This window comes from Nelumbo lutea, chromosome 3 (assembly GCF_056320005.1).
Source record: "Nelumbo lutea isolate HS-2025 chromosome 3, American lotus-T2T, whole genome shotgun sequence".
In the NCBI taxonomy this organism is placed as follows: Eukaryota; Viridiplantae; Streptophyta; class Magnoliopsida; order Proteales; family Nelumbonaceae; genus Nelumbo; species Nelumbo lutea.
Window position 1 is genome coordinate 41,968,399 of NC_142686.1, and position 23,528 is coordinate 41,991,926.

At 39.6% G+C, this 23,528-nt stretch overlaps 1 protein-coding gene across 3 annotated transcripts; it reads left to right on the forward strand.

Moving 5' to 3' along the window:
* The first annotated feature begins 103 nt into the window (after window positions 1-103).
* On the forward strand, window positions 104-23,401 carry LOC148864501 (histone H3-like centromeric protein CENH3). Of its 3 annotated transcripts, XM_088977270.1 has the most exons (7): window positions 104-838; window positions 970-1,004; window positions 1,105-1,150; window positions 1,256-1,380; window positions 6,035-6,109; window positions 18,433-18,508; window positions 23,097-23,401. In XM_088977270.1, the coding sequence occupies exons 1-7, from the start codon at window positions 778-780 to the stop codon at window positions 23,150-23,152; spliced, it is 474 nt and encodes a 157-aa protein (XP_088833396.1). In that variant the 5' UTR covers window positions 104-777; the 3' UTR covers window positions 23,153-23,401. The 3 variants fall into 3 exon arrangements, with proteins under 3 accessions (XP_088833396.1, XP_088833398.1, XP_088833397.1); XM_088977272.1 differs by lacking the exon at window positions 6,035-6,109 and having other exon boundaries at window positions 532-838; XM_088977271.1 differs by lacking the exons at window positions 18,433-18,508; window positions 23,097-23,401 and adding an exon at window positions 13,851-14,138 and having other exon boundaries at window positions 532-838.
* The last annotated feature ends 127 nt before the right edge of the window (window positions 23,402-23,528 follow it).

Genomic DNA, 23,528 nt, shown 5'->3' on the forward strand with positions numbered 1-23,528 from the left:
TTTTGTACTTTTAGTTAGGAAAAGACCCGAGATTACCCAATTAGCTGAAGGTACTGAGACGTTGTAGACTTGCCATCACCACTCACCAATAGGAAAATTCAGCCCTTTGCAGAATTTAGGAGCTGTTTATAATGGTTGAAATGGCTATGTTAAATGATTTGTTGATGTGCCCTTCAGTTGAAGGACTGTTTGGTAACAGTTGAAGTGGCTGAACTGAATGGCTTAGTGCTTTCCCTACTTTTTCCTTCAATAATTTTCCTAAAAAATTACGGAGTTCAGAAGGGCTGTTTTGGCATTTTAATTTTTACTGCCATTGATATTTGAACGTTGAAAACGAGTTTGCAATCTAACGAGTTTGAAAAAGAGTTTGTTTTGATAATTTTCCCAATTTTTTAATAACAATAATAATAATACTTAATCTTGTGATGACGATAACGCACATCTTTCGCTCCTCCTTGGAATTTGGAAAGTAGGAAAGGCTCCTTTAACGATAGGAAATAAAACCACGAGGCACTTGCTTGAAAGAATCTCAAGCTTCAAATGAAAACATATCTTGCGTGGCGGTGTTTTCCACCGAAAGATGGTCCTTTCCTCCACCCATTGGTTGGGGTACTGGCTACGCCCGTGGTTTGGATCGTGGAAGAAAGAAAAAGAAAGAGGCTCTGAGATCAAAACCTGAAATCGAGCGGGAAATGATTATCAGAGCTTGGTTTGAAAACTTACGAGTAATAATTGTTTCTCTGGCTCTCATTCTCGTTCTTCCTCTCCATTATCATAATGGCGAGGACCAAGCATCTCTTTCGTAAGAAACGAAGGCATTCATCCCGTCTGTCATCTGGTTAGTTCTTTCTCTCATTTTCTCTATTGATTGTTGCTTTCTCTCTGCGATGTTTATTTTAATTTTTTTTTTTATTTTGCATGTGAAACCCTAATTCCTTGTTTTTTTACCCTCCTAACTTTAAATCGCAGCTGCAGGAGTAAGCCCCGCATCACCTGCGACTCCGGTACTTCTCTATCCTGTTTTAATCTCTCACGTATTTTTTCTTCTCATCCTAGAAGAATTGATTTGTGAATTTGATCTCTTTTTGGGGAAAAAAAGTACAGGCACCAGTGGAAAATGCTAGGAATAAGAAAGCCGACGCACCGGAAAGTGAGCGCGCCCTGTTTCCAACTTATATTTTTGTTTTTCAGTTAATGTTTCACTTGAAATGTGTTCGTGTGTTGTACTTTCTGGTTTAAACTGATGATGGTTCAGGTTCGACAAAGCGGCAGCAGCACAAGCCCCACCGCTACAGGCCAGGAACCGTGGCACTTCGGGAGATTCGACGTTATCAGAAGACTTGGACGCTGCTGATACCGGCTGCACCTTTCATTAGAACTGTGAGTTGTTTAGCTCGATTCAACTTTAATCGTTTTTATTTTTGACTTTTGAGGAAGGAATTGTTACTGAAAACTGAAAAGTTCATATTAGTTCGGACTATTATGACGTCAGCTAAATCTGGTTTCATGAAAATATAGAATATGCTGGATGTTCCGAGTTTTGAATATGTTCCGTAGAATTCTCAATTTCGCCTACTGTTCATAGAGACTTGTATATTTTTCCATCTTCAGTTCTGTAGGAACAACTTCAGCTCTAGTCATTCTAGGGATTTCTTTGTGTTCTTGTAATCTTTGGAGAAAGCATCCAGTTTAGTGTTTACCATGGCCATGGTCACCATAACTGCAAAGTGCAAACACAAAATAAGGAAATTAATTTCTGATAGGAATTTGACAGCGGAATAGGAGATATAAGGGTGGCGAACTTAAGGCTTAGTACAACATAAATATTTTTTGTGGAATTTTGGGATGGATCAGTTTGATCCGTTCTGGGAAGAAATTTAGGGTTGGAGAAGAAAGGGAACGTAACTACAGAGAAATTATAGAGAATGATGAGGAATGAAAAAACAGGGCTATTTAGGGATAAATGATTTAGGGTTGGAGAAGAAAGGGAACGTAACTACAGAGAAATTATAGAGAATGATGAGGAATGAAAAAACAGGGCTATTTAGGGGATGCTTGGTATCAATGGCATTTATTTGATAATTGTTTTGTACTATTTTGTCTTGAAAATCAGGACAAAATCTGCTTTAAACATTTTTCGACAGCTCAGTGCCACTGGGCTACACTAGATGCCATTAGGTGCCACTAGGGGTGCCAATTGGACTGGATTTGGTCCAATCCGGTCCAGTCCAATATGAGTCCATTACAAATGGACCTGGTCCAATCCAGTCCAATGAATATTTTGGACCACTTTGGACCGGTCCAGAGACTGTCCAATCTGTTCACGTTCTTGTTAATTTAGATTGGTTTCAACTCAAACCTGGTCCATTGACACTTATGTTATCAATGGGCCAGATATTGGATCAATCCAATATAAATTTATCATGGACGGACCAGGTCCAATCCAATATGTCATATTGGTCTGTCCACTCTGTCCAAATTTAATATGTCTTATTGGTCTGTCCAATCCGTCCAAATGGATTTTGATTTGGATGGAGTCCAACCCAAAACTGGTCCATTGATACCCCTAGGTCCCACATGTGTCGAACAGTAAAATATCGCCCCTGAAAATGAAAAACATTATTTTAGCGTTTTTTCAGGTAAATGGCTCTCACGTAAATCACGAGAAACGTTTACTAAGAAACGGCTCAACCAAACAATAAATTTGGCATTTTTTTTTGTTAATCGCCTACATGGGCACTAAGCTGGTGTCATTGCTCACAAAAATGTCATCGGTACCAAAGACCATCCTACTAAGCCTCACCTTGGTGCCTTGAAAACTATGTCGGTACCTCCAAAAATCAAAGCCTTTTGTTGGAAGTGGTATGTTAGAAAGTCAACACTTTGGATAAGCTATAGAGAAGAAGGCAAAATTGATACGTCTCTCCTCATGCTTGTTGCCTTTGCTTGGGCTGTGGAGTGACAATTAGACATCTTTTACTATCTTGTCCTTTTGCTTCTTTTCTGTGGAATTGGTTTTCTTCTCTGTTTGGTTGCAGGTGGACTCCTCCTATGGATGTGGCAACTCTTTTTGATCTGAATTATTTCACATTGCCAAAGAAAAGGGGCAAAATAATGTGGAGGGCAACAAGAGCTGCTATCCATTGGTCCTTATGGGAAGAGAGGAATAACAGGATATTCCAAGGAGTGGAAAGAACTAAGGGGCAAGGTATTGACTCCATAGCTGTTAGAGTTATACATTGGCTGAAAGCAACTGAACTATTTAAAAATTTCTCAGCTGAGGATATCCTAAGGGGATGGTCAGTAATGGCTAACTCTTCAGCTGAACAAAGTGTGGTTCAGCCCCTTTGGACACCTGCAATACAACAAACCAATGAGTAAAATTGAATTTCGATGGGAGCTCATTGGGAAACCCGGGGCCTTGTGGAGTTGGAGGAGTTTTCAGAGATGGGGAGGGCAGGATGCTAGCACTTTATTCTGGCCCAATAGGCGTGGATGACTCCTTAAGGGCTAAAGTCCTGTCCCTACTTCAAGGCATGAGATTGGCTAAGCAATGGGGATATCAAAACCTTGAGGTAGAGGGAGACTCTAAAGTTCTAATAGGATGGTTGCAGACGAAAAGCTTGAGTGTATGGACCCTTAGACAATAGATGAGGGAAATACTTTGCCTAGCAAGGGAATTGGGTGTAATTTTAAAATGGGTAAGGAGATCAGCCAATGCTGTGGCTGACACTTTGGCGAAGCAGGGGACTCTTAAGGAAAGCTTATTTTGGGCTGTTTTAGATTTGAGATTTGTAAGGGGTCAACATTCAGATTTTGAGTGGTTGACACTATTGTTTTTAACTGTTATTTTCATGAAAGTGATAAAACTCTGATTAGATGTTCGTATATGTTTAGATCAGAAGAAAGAAAAGGAAAAGAGAGAGAGAAGGAGGAGAAAGAGAAGAAAAAGAAGGAGAAAAATCACAACCGAACTAGAGAGAAAAATCACAAAATCTCTAGTCAATAGAGCAATACATATATAATTAAACATAAAAGGACTGTACTACCCTTGTACAGCCGACTCTAACACTTCCTCTCAAGTTGGTGAGTATGTCATATAGTCCCAGCTTGTTACATATGTAGTCCATTCTTCCCCGATTCAACCCTTTGGTAAACAGATCTGCCCATTGATTTCCTATGTTCACATATGCTGTACTTATCACTCCACTAAGCACCTTCTCATGTACAAAGTGGCAATCCACTTCTATGTGCTTCGTCCTTTCGTGAAACACTGGATTAGAGAAGATATAAAATGCAGCTTGGTTATCACAGTATAGCTTCATAGGAGTGTCAATCGAGTACTCCATCTCCTCTAGTAGATGCTTCAACCACACCAGTTTGCATGCTGTGTGAGCCATAGCCCTATATTCAACCTCTGCATTGCTTCTTGCTACCACCGTCTGCTTCTTACTCTTCCATGTCACTAAGTTCCCACCAAGAAAAGTAGTGGACCTTCTGTTAGATATGGACCCAACCCAATCAGCACCTGTGTATCCCTCTATCTCAAGACTTCCTCCACTCTTATACAACAAACCATGACCTGGAGCACCCTTTAAATACTTTACAATCCTTAGGACTGCCTCCCAGTGTGGGATTATCAGATTCTGCATAAATTGACTCACTACACTGACTGCAAGTGAGATATCAGGTCGAGTGATGGTTAGGTAATTAAGCTTACCCACCAGCCTTCTGTACCTTCCCAGATCCTCAAACTCCTCACCTGTATCACTACCCAATCTAGCATTCAGTTCCGTAGGTGTTTCAGCTGGTCTGGCACCCAACAACCCTATTTCCTCTAGTAAATCAAGAACATATTTCCTTTGGCACAGATTAATACCATTCTTGGACTTTGCAACCTCTATCCCTAGGAAGTATCTTAATTTGTCAAGATCCTTTGTTTGGAAGTGATCATGCAAGTAAGTCTTTAACCTGTCAATTCATGGTCTGTCACTACCTGTGATAACAATGTCATCTACATATACCACCAAGAGAATCTTCCCAACATTTGATTCATAGCTGAATACGGAATGATCAACTTGACACTGTTTCATTCCAAACTTCTTCACCACTTCACTAAATCTCCCAAACCATTTACGGAGAGATTGTTTAAGTCCATAAATAACCTTCTTAAGTCTATAGACCTTCTCATTCCCCTGAGCAACAAACCCTGGTGGTTGCTCCATGTACACCTCCTCAAGAAGATCACTATGTAAAAAGGCATTCTTGATGTCAAGTTGAAACAAGGGCCAATCAAACATAGCAGCAAGAGAAATTAGAACATGAACTGACCCAATTTTGGCAACCAGACAGAAGGTGTCTGTGTAATCAATACCATGCTGTTGTGAATAACCTTTGGCAACTAATCGAGCTCTGATACTATGATAAAACTCAGATTAGATGTTCGTATGTGTTTAGATCAGAAGAAAGAGAAGGAAAAGAGAGAGAGAAGGAGAAGGAGAAATAGAAGAAAAAGAAGGAGAAAAGTCACAGCCGAACTAGAGAGAAAAATCACAAAATCTCTAGTCGGCCCTTCTTTTATTTATACTCTTCTAAGATATACAAGGATTACCATTGTGCCCTCACTTAAGTGAGGGCCACATCAGCAGAGAAATACATATATAACTAAACATAAATGGAATGTACTACCCTTGTACAACCGACTCTAACAGAAAGTTACCGTTTCTAATAAAAAATTTTGGAAAAAGAAGAAGCTAATAGCATATGACGAGCCTTTGAGACATTGGGTATTGAGGTGTAAGTTTCATATGCAGACATAATTCTCAAGGGGAATTAGGGTTTTCTCTTGCATTCATTTGTGTTAAAACTTTATGTTCAGACAAGTCCAGATAGATCTAAAAGTAAGCATTAGTACATCTCTATAAAATTTTAGTTGTTCTAATGTGTAGTTTCTTGTAACCTTGTAAGATGTAACTTTGATATTGTGTTATATGCTACTTGGTGCCAATCATCACTTGTACAATGTACATTTTAGGTGAAGGAGATTAGCAACTTCTATTCCCCAGAAGTAACTCGTTGGACGGCTGAAGCACTAGTAGCACTTCAGGAGGTATTAAAGTTAGGAGTACTTGTTTGAAATTTGTATATGGTGCTGCATGGTATTGGATGCATTAAGGCAGACATTTTTGCTTTGACGTTCTTGCATGCTTATTTGTATTTCGGTGCATGCGTTTCTGTGCATCTCTTCCTATTTCTGTCCATAGTCTGTAACTGGTCAATTTTATTATGCTTTCTGGGTGGTTTGTGGATTTGAAGTTTAATTTCTAGCTAAGCATATTAATATTATTAATTGAAGATGCAACATTAAGTATTCCATCTGTCTCGGGTTATCAGCAAACAATAAAGATTTTGCTAGCATTTTAAAGGAAATACATCACCATAAGCTTTACCCCAACTATATGTTAAGACACAAATAAAGGGAATAGAGGCACAAGTGTACAAGAAAAGGCCACGTCAACCTTTAAGTAATGTAACTGACAGCCAACCACTAGAACAAACTAAATAAACAAACTGGACAAGTGGAGAGGCTGATATAACAGAATTGTAACGAAAGTGTTATAAATAAGGAAAGGAAGCCAGAAGAGGAGGCATTGATTTTGGGAATTTAGTCTCTCTCTCTCTCTCTCTTTCTCGTTCAGGATGCATGCTTCCTCGAAAAGCCCCTGAGTTAGGCAGTTACCTAACAAGTTGGTATCAGAGCCAAGATGTCGAGCACAAGATCATCCGTGATGGAGAGTAGGGTCGACAACAAGGAAGGAGAAATGCAAAGATTATCGGCTGACGTCAAAGAAATAAAAGAGAGAGCTTCGCGTGGGCGATTGGAACAAACACCACCAGTGCCGAATCGGGAAGGGTAGGAAGAACGCAGTGACACCAGTCATCGAAGCGATCGTCTGGTACCAATGGTACCGACGACGACAACCAAGAGCCACATGGGTGGACTTCACCTTAACCATGAGATTTGGAGTCTCGGCTTTTGAAAACTATGATGAAAGCCTCGCTAAGCTATGATAGACCAGCTCCGTCCAAGATTATCAGATGGCATTCGGAAGGTTAGCTGTGCGCGTGCAAGGGTGGCCAAAAAACGCACTAGTCGGTAGTTTTGTTGGTGGACTCAGGGAAGAATTGTGGCTGGAGGTTAAAGCCATGCAACCCACCACCGTTCTTGACATAGCAGCCTTAGCTCGACTCCATGAAGACAAACTGAATCGGGCAAGAAGGATTAATCGACCCTTGAGAGCTAGGGTTAGACTAGGTATACTGAATCCATAACTGGGTATCTTGGGTAAACCGGAGTCCAGACCAGGAGTAGGAATCACAAGCAAGGAAGCCAACTCTGGTTCAGGTCCTGGCTTAGCCAAGAGGTTAACCTGGGTTGAGATGCAAGCCTGACGAGAGAAGGGCCTTTGTTATGATGTGGAGACAAATTTGGACCGGGCCATTACTGTAAGATCCCGCAAGTATTCTTCCTTCAGCCATAAACCGAAAACGTCGAGCAATCAATAGACATTGACGAGCCAGTGGACAACCAAGAACGGGGGCAATGGACAAAGGAATATCCAGAAGTATCCCTGCAAGCCTTGACCGGTCTTGCCTCCTCTCAAACCATGAGAGTAATCGGACTGGTACAAGGGCGCCATGTGTCGGTTCTTGTAGATAGTGGCAACACTCTCAATTTCATTACTCAAACATTGGTCAGACAAATAGGGATTCCGGTCCAACCATGTACAACATTCTGGGTGCGCGTAGCTAATGGGAGCAATCTGGTGTGCTACAATACATGCGCAGGATTAAAACTGAAGATACAAGGACACGAGTTAGAGGTAGATCTACATCCCTTGGAAATCAGTGGAGCAGATGTAGTTCTCGAAGTCCAATGGTTAAGGCAACTAGGGCCGGTGATATGTGATTGGACCTGTCCACAATGGACTTTCAAATGGGCAACTCACAGGTGCATATTCAAGGATAGATGTCCAAGGATCCAGGACCCATTAGTCTCGCCACATCATTTCAATGCAGATAGACTCCAACGGGAATGGCCCAATTCTAGCCCAAGGAAGTAACTCTAGCAGATCCGAAGAAGCTCACATACAACTATAGCAGTTACTTCAAAAGTTTTCACTATTCTTCCAAGAGTCTAAGGAACTACCACCGAGACGTGCCCATGATCATTGCATTCCATTGCTGCTCGGAATGGCACCCACAAATGTAAGGCCCTATCGTTACCCCTATTTTCAGAAACTAGAGATTGAGAGACAAGTGCAAGATATGCTTGATAGAAAAATTATACAACCCAGCCAAAGCCCATTCTCCTCGCTGGTATTACTTGTGAAAAAGAAGGATGGGACATGGCGGTTTTGTATAGACTATAGGGCCTTGAACAACATTACTGTGAAGGATTGATTCCCCATACCGGTAATCGATGAACTACTAGATGAACTCGGTCGGGCCACAATATTCTCTAAACTAGACCTGAGATCAGGATATCATCAAATTTGGGTCCATGAGGGTGACATCCACAAGACCACCTTTCGTACACACGGAGGGGCATTATGAGTTTTTGGTCATGCCGTTTGGGTTGACCAATGCGCCAGCTACGTTCCAAGCACTTATGAATGACATATTTCGATCCCATTTATGCAAATTTATACTTTTTTTTATGATATACTTGTATATAGCACTACATGGGACGAACACCAAGTACATCTACAAATCACCTTGGAACCACCAAGGACTCATAAACTCTTTGCAAAGGAGTCAAAGTGCGCATTTGGACAAACTCAAGTACACTACTTAGGGCACGTAGTCGAAAACAGCATTGTAGCAGCAAACCCAAAAAAGATCTCAAGCATGATAAATTAGCCCCGGCATCAAAATGTTAAGGAGTTACAGGGCTTCTTGGGTCTAACAGGGTACTATCGGCGATTCATCAGAGGGTACAGACTAATTGCTGCCCCCTTGACAAGTTTACTTAAGAAGAATGGTTTCTACTGGACTAGGGATGCCCAACAGGCCTTCGAGACACTCAAAACAACTGTCTCGTCCCCACCGACGCTCGCACTTCCAGACTTCTCAAAGGACTTCATCATTGAATGTGATGCATCAAGCCAAGGAGTAGGTACGGTTCTCATGCAAGAAGAAAGGCCACTAGCGTTTTTCAGCCAAGCGTTGATAGCACAAAAATGGGCCAAGTCAGTATACAAACGAGAATTGATAGCAATTGTTCTCGCAGTTCAGAGGTGGCGACCCTACCTTCTAGGGAGGAGGTTCATCATACGAACTGACCACCATAGCCTGAAATTTCTGTTGGAGCAGTCCGTATTATCCCCGGAACAGCAGCGATGGATGGCCAAATTACTCGGCTACAATTATGTCATTAAATACAAGGCAGGGCACACTAACAAGGTGGCAGATGCGCTGTCACGCCAACCACAACTATTTCCATTACTTCTCATGGGCCCAACGTGTTCCATCATGAGTTAGTTAAGGGAAGAAGCTGAAAGACACCCACAACTGAACAAACTGCATTCACAGGTCCAATGGTGATACCACAGGGTACACAGTGGAGAATAACTTGCTGTTGTATATACGTCGAATGGTGATACCACAGGATTCAGCCCATATTCAGTAGCTTCTTGAAGTGTTCCACTCATCACCAGCAAGAGGACACTCGGGGATTTTACGCACTTACAAGAGACTAGCCACTTAATTCCACTATAAAGGCATGTGGAATTTGGTCAAAAAATTCATAGCCGAATGTGTCATTTGTCAGAAAAGTAAGGCTGATACCTAGTCTCCAGCAGGTTTGCTACAACCACTCCCAATTCCTACACAAGTGTGGGCGGGTATATCCATGGACTTCATAATGGGGCTTCTCCTTTCCTATGGCAAGTCCGTCATTCTCGTAGTTGTTGATAGATTCACCAAATACTGCCATTTTCTCCCTCTTTCTGACCCATTTACAGCTTCAGTGGTGGTTGAGATTTTTACTAAGGAGGTGGCACGACCGCATGGTACCCCTAACTCTATTGTCTCAGACTGCGACCCGACTTTTATGAGTCGTTTCTGGGCAGAACTTCTTTTACTACAGGGAGTGAAACTCTTCAAATCTACTAGCTACCATCCTCAAACAGATGGGCAAACTGAGGTGGTCAATCGGAGTTTGGAAACCTATGTAAGGTGCTATGCAGGGGGATAGGCCACGTCAGTGGCTCAAGTGGCTTCATTGGGCGGAATTGTGGTACAATACCACGTGTCACAGTGCAACAGGAATGACTCCCTTCCGGGCTCTATATGGACGTGACCCACCTCCCCTACTCTCATATGAGAAAGGGTTTACATCAGTAGCAACAGTGGAAGACCAACTCCTCCAACGGGATAGGGCGTTACAAGATCTCAAATCCCACCTCTGTCGAGCCCAACAATGGATGGCCGACTCTTACAACAGAAAGCATAGGCTTGTCTAGCACCAGATTGGGGAGCAAGTCTTCCTTAAACTACAACCGTACAAGCAAGTTTTAGTAGCAAGCCACAGGTGGAACAAACTGAGCTCAAGGTACTTCGGCCCATTTCGGATTGTGGAACGCATTGGGTCTTGTGGCATACAGGCTTGACCTTCCAACAACATCAAAATTGCACCCTGTATTTCATGTATCTCTATTAAAGGAATGGCCCAAAACAGGAGCAATAACAACAACCACCCTCTCATCGTTCTCGGAAGATGGCCAAGTTCAAATTGAGCCCACCCAGCGATTTCAGGTGGACACGCAAAGGGAATCACATCGAACCAGAGGCATTGGTGGTATGGTCAGGTCTCCCACTTGAATATGCAACTTGGGAATTGGACTTACAAAATAGATTTCTACATCTTGACCTTGAGGGCAAGGTCGCTTTCAAGGGAGGAGGGACTGTTAAGACACAAATAAAGGGAATAGAGGGACAAGTGTACAAGAAAAGGCCACGTCAGCCTTTAAGTAATGTAACCGACAACCAACCACTAGAACAAACTAAATAAACAAATTGGACAAGTGGAGAGGTTGATATAACAGAATTGTAACGGAAGTGTTATAAATAAGGAAAGGAAGCCAAAAGAGGCATTGATTTTGGGAATTCACTCTCTCTCTCTCTCTCTCTCTCTCTCTCTCTCTCGTTCAGGAGGCAGGCTTCCTCGAAAAGCTCCTGAGTTAGGCAGTTACCTAACTGCAACATTAAGTATTCCATCTGTCTTGGGTTATCAACAAACAGTAAATATTTGTTGCTAGCATTTTAAAGGAAATACATCACCATAAGCATTACCCCAACTATATGTGCTTTATCATCAAGTCTCCTTTGTACTTATGTGTTTCTTTTTTCTTTACAAGTGATCATAACAAATATTCATCTTTTATTTTGATGAGTTTAACATGATAAACACATAACTTTTGATGATGAATATTTGCTAGGATCACTTGTAACTTAATCATGTCAAATTAGCCTGCTAACCGGGTGTCAGTGTCGCCACTTTTTTTTATTCCTTTCTGTACAGATTTGGGTCTAGAATTTTACATAATCATTTGAGGGCAATTTACTATATGCTGCAATTTTCAAAGCAAGTCCTGGTCAACCAGCCAGAGTGCCAAACTGTATGACCTAGGAACTAGGCCCCTAAACTCTTTGAACTGATCCACACCCCAACACGCACTGTACAAATTTAAATTGTATACATGTCAGTTTGTCATTCTGGATGCTTGATTGGCTAGCGTAATCAGTTCCAGTCAGTTTTATTGTCCAGCCAGCTTCGACCAGTTTGCTGCACAAACCAGGCTTAGCATGTTTGCAAATCCTATACGTATACATGATTATTGTCAGTCTTTGTTTTTCTAGTTGAATTAAGTGAGATGGCTAAAAAACTTAATTCTTAAATATTAGAATATATTTTTGATAGTAGAGAAAGAAATTTCATTAAAAGAAGAAAGTGGTTAGAATACCAGTAATGATATTTCACCAAATACAACCAAAATACACTGACCAAAAGCAAAAGCCCAAAAAACAAAATAAAAATGTCACACATTTCTCATTTCAGACTCTAATGTATCTTTAAATTCTGGATGGAAAACAATCCATTCTGCCACCATAGATCAAATATCTACCACTACTTTTCTCTTTGGTCTATATTTATCTTTAATATGTGTAGAGAAAACTGATGTGGGCCCCACGGCTGTGGTCCCCACCCCGTTTGTAGGACAGCATGTGCAACTATTATTAGTCATGTCAGTGTTAGTTGTTAGTTAGCTTGTTATTTCAGTGTGTTATTTATTTCAGTCTTTTATTTGTTTTTCTTGCCATGTAAGTATTAAGGGCAGTCCTGTCCTTTCCCCTATGTACTGAACATAACCTATAAATATTAAGAGAGTGGTGGCGGCAGATTGATTGAATCTGTTCCTCCTTTCAAACCTTTGTGTACTTCTGGTTCTTCTCCTCTTTTTCCTCCTACTTTTCTTCTACCTTTCCTAAATCTGAAATCTGTTAGGATTCAAGGCTGATTGTAGTCTTGATCGACTACTTGGTATCAGAGCCAAGATTAGGGCCTCTCATGTGAGTTTGATCCAGCCAACCACATGAGAATTGCCTAGGGCTGGAAGAATAGAGAAAAAGCTCTCTTCGGCTGATTTTTGGAGGTTATCTACAGCAGCAGTCCAAAGATTGGATCGAATCTTTGATAACCAGGAAGAATCAGAGGAAGAGAAAAAGGATCAAGATCAGTCCTTGATCAGTAGTACTAAGGCGGCGATCAGAATTTCAGAGGATTTCTGTTCAAGATCAGTTTATTTCAGGCAACGTTGGAAGGTGGCGATCAGAATTCTCTAGGTAAGTCTTATTTTTGTTTCTCTTGAGATTGCTATTAGTCAAGATAGGTTGGACCTATCTAGGAGGAGCGACCGAACTCTATTTTCTTGGAAAGTGTTCGTTTTAGGGTTTTCTCTCAGAGGTGATATGTTTTTAGGGTTTGACATTAACTCTACAGCAAAACCTAACTGTTGGGCCAAACTCTCCTATTTTCTTGGAAAGTGCTCGTTTTAGGGTTTGCTCTCAAAACCCTAATTCTGTTTCAGCAGTACAGATTGCTCTCTAAGTTGGTTTCAAACCTGTTTCTTGGCTTCGAGTTTTTTTGGGGGGTGAGAACTTGTACGGACTACTTGGTATCAGGAGGTGATATAGAAAGGGACAGGAAGGAGGATAAGCGGGATCTGGTATGCGAACATTGCAAGAAACCCAAGCATACGAAAGATACTTGTTGGAAGTTGCACCTTCATTTAATCCCAGCAAAACTGAGAAATAAGAAGGGTAATGCTCATGTGGCTGTGAATACTGATTTTGCATCCTCATCAAGCACAAAAGGCACACCCCTAGAAAAGGAAGTTGGGAGTTCAGCTCAGTCATCTCAGTCACCATTAGCCCCTGCCACATCTGCATTTGCTCATTCAGGTACTCGAGCCTCAGCCTACCATGCTTCAACTCCAGGTAATACTGAACACTGTTGGGTAATAGACTCAGGTGCATCCGACCATATCACTAGCTTGCCATCGTTGTTCACTACATATCACTTATCCTCTGGTAGAGATAAAGTATCCATTGCTGATGGCTCTCTTGTTCCCATTTCTGGCAAGGGTGACATCAAATTATCTGATACTATCTCTTTATCCTCAGTCTTGCATGTTCCTAAACTTGATACTAATCTGCTTTCAGTCAGTAGTATTACTAAACATATGAACTGTTCAGTAACTTATTTCCCTGACCGATGTGTTTTTCAGGACTTGGAGATGAGGAAGGTGATTGGGACTGGCCGTGAGACGAATGGGATCTATCTGCTCGGAGAGAGTTCTCGTTGGAAAGAGCTAATGGACAAGAAGTCCTTTATTTCTTAGTTTGTGAGTCCGGTTATGCTCTGGCATAATCGATTAGGTCATTTATCTTTTCGGTCTTTGAAGAGTCTGCTTCCTACTTTATTTGAGTTTGTTGAGATGTGAGAGTTGTGAGCTTGCCAAATATTGTAGAACATCTTATTCTTTGAGTAATAAAAGAAGTAATAATTCTTTTGATATTGTGCATATTGATGTTTGTGGGCCATATCACATCCCTTCTATGGGTGGGTACAAATATTTTTTGTTGTTTGTTGATGACCATACCGTTTTTCTTGGGTCTATCTTATAAGGTCTCGAGATGAGGTTCCCGCTCTGACCCAAAACTTTCATTAGATGATTCTAACCCAGTTTGGGGTCAAAATCAAAGTCATCAGATCTGATAATGCAAAGGAATACTTTGCTAAGCCTTTGACCTCTTACCTACTTAATCATGGGGTTATTTACCAGAGCACTTGTCCTCATACACCACAGCAGAATGGGGTTGTCGAGAGGAAGAATAGGCACATCTTGGAGGTGGCTAGAGCATTATGTTTACCTCCAATGTACCTATCCGTTTCTAGGGTGATGCTATCCTCACGACAGTATATCTCATTAATTGGGTTCCTTCTCAAGTCCTTGATATGAAACCTCCTTTTACCCTTCTATACCCAGACGAGGAGTTGTTTACTGTTCCTCTTAAAACCTTTGGTTGTACTTGTTTCGTTTAGCTTCTCGGGCCCTCTCATTCCAAGTTTGACCCTAAGGCCTCCAAATGCATTTTTCTTGGTTATGCACAAACTCAAAAGGGTTATGCTATGATCCTGTTTCAGGGAGGAAGTTTGTCTCGATGGATGTCACATTATTATCCTAGGGTTTCTCCTCAGGGGGAGCGCAGTGAGAGTGGGGCTCACATCAGTTTTCTCTACAATATGAAAGGTTTGCCAATATCATGGACAAAAAGAAAGGTTATTATGCCTAGAGCTTGATATATTTTTTAGGTAGTGAGATGAAGATGCCAATGAAGAGAAAATGGTGAAAAAGAAAGAAACCCATGTATCACATGCCCTTAGAGTCTGCAATTGATCTGAATAAGCTTTGCTTTATTTTATTGGGTGTTAGTTTGAAACATATCCTTTGAACCATAGCTAACAATGGCTATAAGAGACCAAATGGTGTATTATGTTATATTTTGAACTTTGATCTAGAGGACAAATCTGAAGAGGAGAAGGAAGATGAAGAGGTAATTCAGTAACTATTGATAAAGTAAAAAAGAAAGAAGAGAGTGGATTTGGACAAGATAGTGGAAACCGGAGCCCAAGTAAGCAAAATTTTAGGGTTGTTATTTATGGGAGTGGAAGAATTTGTGATGAAAATGTTATGGGAATTGGAAAAGAGATATCCATTGAATGAAGAAAGATCTAAAGGGAAGACCTGAATGGTGAAAATTGTTAGGGTCATTGTGGGATTTAACTCTTAGGGGGGTTAGTGGGTTTTGAAGTGCTTCTGGGTATTGGTAGTGAGTTTTGTTTTTGTTTTTTGTTAACTTTGGGGAAGGAAGTTCTGTATTTAAATGGGGTTTAAGGGTCTTGGTGATGTTCCGTCTTGGTTTCTGAATTTTTTGGGGTGATATCTTGTATTCATGTCACCTTAAAACCTTTGGTTGTTTACTGTTCCTCTTAAAACCTTTGGTTGTAATTGATATATTTTTTAGGTAGTGAGATGAAGATGCCAATGAAGAGAAAATGGTGAAAAAGAAAGAAACCCATGTATCACATGCCCTTAGAGTCTGCAATTGATCTGAATAAGCTTTGCTTTATTTTATTGGGTGTTAGTTTGAAACATATCCTTTGAACCATAGCTAACAATGGCTATAAGAGACCAAATGGTGTATTATGTTATATTTTGAACTTTGATCTAGAGGACAAATCTGAAGAGGAGAAGGAAGATGAAGAGGTAATTCAGTAACTATTGATAAAGTAAAAAAGAAAGAAGAGAGTGGATTTGGACAAGATAGTGGAAACCGGAGCCCAAGTAAGCAAAATTTTAGGGTTGTTATTTATGGGAGTGGAAGAATTTGTGATGAAAATGTTATGGGAATTGGAAAAGAGATATCCATTGAATGAAGAAAGATCTAAAGGGAAGACCTGAATGGTGAAAATTGTTAGGGTCATTGTGGGATTTAACTCTTAGGGGGGTTAGTGGGTTTTGAAGTGCTTCTGGGTATTGGTAGTGAGTTTTGTTTTTGTTTTTTGTTAACTTTGGGGAAGGAAGTTCTGTATTTAAATGGGGTTTAAGGGTCTTGGTGATGTTCCGTCTTGGTTTCTGAATTTTTTGGGGTGATATCTTGTATTCATGTCACCTTAAAACCTTTGGTTGTTTACTGTTCCTCTTAAAACCTTTGGTTGTACTTGATATATTTTTTAGGTAGTGAGATGAAGATGCCAATGAAGAGAAAATGGTGAAAAAGAAAGAAACCCATGTATCACATGCCCTTAGAGTCTGCAATTGATCTGAATAAGCTTTGCTTTATTTTATTGGGTGTTAGTTTGAAACATATCCTTTGAACCATAGCTAACAATGGCTATAAGAGACCAAATGGTGTATTATGTTATATTTTGAACTTTGATCTAGAGGACAAATCTGAAGAGGAGAAGGAAGATGAAGAGGTAATTCAGTAACTATTGATAAAGTAAAAAAGAAAGAAGAGAGTGGATTTGGACAGGATAGTGGAAACCGGAGCCCAAGTAAGCAAAATTTTAGGGTTGTTATTTATGGGAGTGGAAGAATTTGTGATGAAAATGTTATGGGAATTGGAAAAGAGATATCCATTGAATGAAGAAAGATCTAAAGGGAAGACCTGAATGGTGAAAATTGTTAGGGTCATTGTGGGATTTAACTCTTAGGGGGGTTAGTGGGTTTTGAAGTGCTTCTGGGTATTGGTAGTGAGTTTTGTTTTTGTTTTTTGTTAACTTTGGGGAAGGAAGTTCTGTATTTAAATGGGGTTTAAGGGTCTTGGTGATGTTCCGTCTTGGTTTCTGAATTTTTTGGGGTGATATCTTGTATTCATGTCACCTTATTGTACTTTTTTCTTCTTTATTAATAAATTTCTCTTTTTTATTTATTACCAAAAAAGATCTATTGGTTGCAAGTATATAATATGCGAAGCTTTTTTTTAGTGATTATTATTTGGGCATACTTATAGAGATATATTTGATGTGCCATATTCTTATGTGTGAACTTTAATTTGTTGTCTATTGACCAAGAAAAAGAACTTTAAATTTTTTTTTTTGATAGGAAACGGCAACTTTCATTAGAGAATTGAAAAGATTACAGGCTTACCACCCACAAAATGGATGGAAAAAGGAAATAAAAAACTTACAAATAGGGCCAAAACAAAGCCTCCCTAGTAACTCCTTGCTTTGCTAAAGTGTCAGCCATTCCATTTGCTGACCTTCTTACCCATTTAAGATGCACCCCAATCTCCCTTGCTAAGCTAATAATCTCTCTTAGAGGCTGGTCAAACCTTGAAGTAAGGCCATTACTTTTGCCCTTAATGAATCTCCCACCCCAATTGAGCCCGAGTAAAGGGCCAAGACTTTTCCTTCCTCGTTTCTGTACACACCCCCAACTCTCTACTGACCCGGATTACTCAAGGAGCTTTCATCAAAGTTTAGCTTCACCCTGAACTGAGGCAGTGATACCCAACATTCTTGTACCACAGGGGAGGAAGGCGAGGATACAGCTATAGCACTCCAATTTCTAATTAAATCAGCTGAGGAGAAGTCATTCAAGAGATGATGTACTTTCAGCCAGTGCATAACCTTGATGGTGACAACCTCCACAAGTTCTTCCATGGATTTTTCTTGCCCTAGGAAGATCCTATTGTTTTCTCTATTCCCAAATTGACCATAGGATGGCTGCTCTTGTTATTCTCCACATTACCCTGCCCCTTTTCCTTGGTTGTAGGAAGAAGCTAGAGTCAAAAAGGTTCAGCATACCCGAGGGGGGGTTCCATCTGTAACCAAACAAAGAAGAGAACCTGTCCAACAAATATAAGCAAAAGGACAAGAAATCAAAAGATGAGTCGCTGTCTCACCATTTCTTAAGCAAAGGTAACAGACATGTGGGGAAAGGCTTCAGTCTGGCCTATTTCTTTGAAGTACACCAATAGTATTGATCTTTTGAAGAGCCACTTTACAACAAAAAGCCCTAACCTTTGGTGGCACAGGAGAATACCAGAGTTCTTTAGCAGGAAAAGAGAAAGACACAAAAGGAAAAAAGAACTTTAATTTGTTGTCTTGAGTGAAGTCTATGTTCTGTGACACGAAATGTACGTTTTAATAGCATTACATTAAATCATAAAATCATCCACAAACTCCATGTTTCTATCATTCCTGGATTGCTTTATTCTTAGATCTGCAAAAAACATTATTATTTTGTTATGGATCTTCAGAATTGTATATTTGGACTTACTGGGTTGACTCATTTTTAGGCAGCTGAAGATTACTTGGTCCATTTGTTTGAAGATGCAATGCTTTGTGCAATTCATGCAAAACGCGTTACTCTGAGTAAGTTAAATGTTCTCAAAAACTGGGGTGGTTCTCTTTTTAGATGATCAGTAACTTGGGAAAATATGAAGGTTATATTGTAAATTATATATAATATATACACTAAATAAACTGAACCAAAAAGTGTCATAGTGTCTCTGCATACAAAAAAAAAAAAGGTTTATTTAGTTTGGTTATTGTACATGTTAATTACCTAAATAAACGTCATTGCATATTATTATCTAAGGTTGTTATGTGGCCTTGAGGGTTATACTGTAAACTATATATAATATATATCCTAAATAAACTGAACCAAAAAGTGTGTCATAGTGTGTCTCTGCATACAAAAAACAAAGATTTATTTAGTTAGATTACTGTACATTTTATTGTTATATTACCTAAATTACCCTTATTGCATATTATTATCTAAGGTTGTTATGTGGCCATCAAGTTGTAAGTAAGTATGCATGCATGTCTGTTGCTCATTTAGAACCAAACCAATTTTGTGCAGGGATCATCATTAGTAATAATGATATTTATTTGAACCCTTTTCACTGTGCTTGTCATGCATGTGTTACAAATGAGAAAAATGTACTTCTTGTATTGTCATCAGCACTGTAATTGTATGCAGTCCGAAACTTGACATGTATTTCTTAGGGTCCGTTTGGTTCACGGACAGGATTGGAATCGGAATCCCCGGGAATCGGAATTAGAATTATCTATTCCTGATGCCTGTTTGGGTCAGTTGGGAATTAGTCTGATTCCAATTATTGCTGTTTGGTTCTTTTCAAGTTGGAATTGGAATCAACTGAAAATTTTCAATTTTGTATTAGTCTATTTATTATTTTCTTATAACTTTATTAATATTTTATGAATATATAATTATTCTTTTATTAGTACTTTGTTATTATTATTTTATTAGTACTTAATAATTAGTGTCTTAGTATTTATCATTATTTATGAATAATTCATTAATATATATTATTTTATTATTATTTTCATAGTACTTTATTAATATTCTATTATTTTAACATTAGTTTTTTATCATTTAATAATCATTACATTAGTATTTTATTATTAGTTTATTAATAACTTTGCTTTTTATTATTAATTTATTAATATATTATTATAGTACTAATATTTTTGTTAATAGTTTGTTATTATTACTATTTTACTCATATTTTATTGTTTTATTTATATTAGGGTTTGGAGGGTTTTTTTTGTCATGAGTTCTTTAGTCTCTGTTTGATTTTCTAGAAAGAGGTGGGAAAGATGGAATATTCCTAAAATATTCCACTTTCCCATGTTTGTTTTGTGAGACACACGAAAGTGGGATGGGAAAATAGGGGGACGTACTTTCTCAAAAACTGGGATTTGGGGTCGCACAAAAACAGTGCGACCCCGGTGAGAAAATAAAGGGAAAGAGTATTGGGCTTGCTTGCCAAAAGAGTTTGTTGTCTGTCTTCTCCACCTCATATGCCCAATAGCAACACCCAAGCTTCCGGTGACATTTTCAGATAGATGGTTGTCTCCACTTCCTATGCTGTAATCACAGTGGGCCTGGCTGCCATGGTTTCCGACAACCAATGCCAACTCTCTTTCTCTCTTCAGTGTTTGATTTCCTTCTACCATTTTACTTCGATCAAGGTATAACCTATTTTTTCTTGAAAAAATAGAGCTCTTTTCTTCTCTTCAACTCTCCATCTCTTACTCTATGTTATCTCCCCTGTCTACTACATGGATATTACTGTTCTCCCAATACAATGATTTCCACCAAATGTTTCTAAACACCACTATCGTTCCTTCGATTAAAATTGTGATTTTCGTAAATTATTTCCTAACGCACTCAACTCATTCTGATAATTAATTATTTTCAGAATTTATCCAACTATAGAACAAATAGATGCCCTTCGACTGTAACAGATACAATGTTCAAAGCCCAGAAACCAACAAACGAATCCCAACTTTGGCAAGCCAGTAGTGTTGAAGCCCAGCTTTAATTCTCCTCTAAACCTGAAAAATTGCAATCACCCACCAATGTTCGACCAAATTCCCTTCAAATACCTTCGCTTGGAACAGTCTCATCCAAGCCCATGTCACCAGTCATGATCCCTATCATCTAATTTGGAACCTATGGGCACTTGAAATCACTACAGGAAGAAAAAGAATTTATGAATCATGATACTATAGGACAAAGTGGGTTAAAGTGCCTTCTCACAATTGCCATTTCATGGATAGCAATGGTCTGTTGTTGTGTGAAAAATTATGGATTCAATGAGTTTGAAATTTTTTAGAGGGACAATTGATTTTTTGGAGCTAAATAGTTTTATTTTCAACTCTGATTTATGTCATGTTTTCTCTCAATAATTTTCTCATGAACCAAATGATGGAAACTGAAAACTTCACACTTTCTCATCCCATCCCATCATTTCCCATCCCATCCAAATCATCCCACAAACCAAACAGAGCCTTACTTCTTGAAAGACTCTGGAATGGGAATCCCATTCCCTAGAAGGGGCTAGGGGGGAGCCTGGAATGGCCATTCCCCCATATGGGGGAACCCCATTCTGCCAAGAATGGGAATCAGAGCCTCATTCCAACTAAACAAATGGTTGGAATCAGGATGAATCTGATTCCAGGCACCTATTCCAGCAAACCAAAAGGGGACCCTTAATTCTTACCTTGGAAGGATGTGATTTGTGATTTACTGCTTTCTGTTAACATTTTCTGTGTGTTTTGGGGGTGGAACAGATCAGACTAGGGGTGCAACTTGGGTCTGATTGGGTTGGACTGTTGGGAATTTGTTAAATTTCCAATGGGCCTGAACCCTAACCTGAGACCAATGCAGTTAAAATTCTTCAAGTCAGGCAACCAACTTGCCGCCCTAGATCAGACAACATGAAACAGGGCTAATGTATCTAAGAGCCTGGATGGCAAGAGTCTTTTCTCCCCTTCAGCCTTTCAAACCCAAAAATATAATGTATCTAGAACCTGGATGGCTAGAGTCTCAAGTTTGTTGGGATGCCTTAGCAAACCACTGGGTGATACTTGACGCTCGTCAAATACCAAATGGTTTGTATCCCCTGATAAACACCAATTACAGTTCAGCCTAATAGTTCCTAGGTCAGAAGGGTGCCAATGTGACATGGATGATCAATTTCCAATGCTAATAGGCCTGTGTGGACCACAAGAAACCAAAACTTCAAAAAGCCTGTCCATGAGAATGTCTCTGGGCAGGGCAGCAATACTGTATGAAGGCCACCCTAACGATGCTTAATAACTTTTCTTTTTTCCTTTTGTTTTTGGTGATAGATTAAGTTTGTCACGAACCATCCTAGAAATCTCTGTCCAAAACTCCTCAAAAGCATTGCTTCTTTTCTGGAAAAGGACATTTCTGTGGAGTATTTTTCCTCTTCCCTAAAGGTATGAAGGTCCAACTCGTCATGCGCTCTGACAGATTGCTGTAAAGAATCCTATGCACTCTGAAGAATCTGAAGAGTCGTAATCCTATGACATCGTGCGAAAATTGTGAGTGAAAAAATGATTCACTGTCTTTCCACTAGACATGACAAGCATGTAGAGAAAGCTTCCAAGTTTAATCACAACCCTTTGTTACTGCACACCCTACATTGCAGTTTTGATGTAAAAAGAACTGTGTCCAAGATCCAATTCCTATTAATGTGGTCTAATTAAGACGGGAAAATGAGGTTCAAGGATCCAACCCAAGGGTGAAGTTCACCTCTCTTAATGTTCTAATTACTGTTTCTTCCTGCCACAAATCTCTGATTTTCTTACGTATTTCTCTTAAATCTTCTCTAGGTCTTTTCTTATTTAATAGATGATTGATAATGATTTATTCCACTAGCTTATTTAATAGCTGATGGATCCTTCTTCTGGTTTTGTCTTTTTAGTCTGCAGTTTTGGCTTCAGTTGGGGGCTGGCTTGTTCATTGCTTTTAGTCTGGTTTGGTTTTACTCATTTGAGTTGTGGTTCAGAAGTTTGTTTTGGTTGGGCGGTTGTGGTTGAATGGGGGTGTTTTTTTTTATGGAACCGGAGGGTGCTACAGGGTAGCATGTCCCCCAAAATCAGAAAAGACAATGAGAGAAAGAGGCAAAGGAAGACAAGAAATGTCCACAACCATGCCGTTGAATGCTTCCTTAGCAAGCAAGTCTGCCACCTGTAGGACTACCCTTCTTTGGTCAGAGTTTTGGTTCATCATCATCATCATCCATGCCTTATCCCAACTATATGGGGTTGGCCACATAAATCCTGTTTTGCCAATCTATTCTATTCAAAGCCATATCCACTGTCAAATTATTAGTCCTTAAATCATTTCTTACTACTTCTACCCATGTCCTTTTTGGTCTACCTCGAGCTCTTGTAGCCCCTTCAGTGTGTAACCACTTCTAACTGGCACAAATCAGAACCTTATTGCCTGTTGGCTTGAGTTCCTACAAACTATAGGTTCCATGAGTGCCTTACAATCCTTGACATGATAATCTAAGCTAGTATTTGCATCTTTTTATCTTGTAGGCACTCTATTTATATTGGGCATTGTTCTTTCTTTTTACCTTTTCTAACATTTTTTTTTCTCCTGCTGCTGCTCTAGTGCAAAAAGATTGGGCGCTTGCTCGACGGCTTGGAGGCAAAGGGCAGCTTCGATGAGAGGGGGTGCAGCACTTGCTGACACAGCGACTGTGGAAATCAATTCTTTAAGAACTGGCTGTAATTATTGTTTTATGGTTAAAGGATTTTATGTTAGCATGTACTATACAAAATCAGCAGTTGGCAAACATTCTAAAGGTCATGTTACTGGTTAAATAGCAAATCATGAAGTCTGGAGATTCTTTGGAAGAGTTGTGACTGATACTTTCTTTTTCCCCTCATAATGTACCATCTTCAGAAAGTTCTTCATGTTAGGATATCTTCAGTTCAATCAGTGGATGTCCAATATTTCACTTTCACTGCCAATTAATTGGGCTCCTGGAGTAGCCATTTACTTTTTTTTTTCTCGCAGTCATACTGAGTTTCTGACAACATC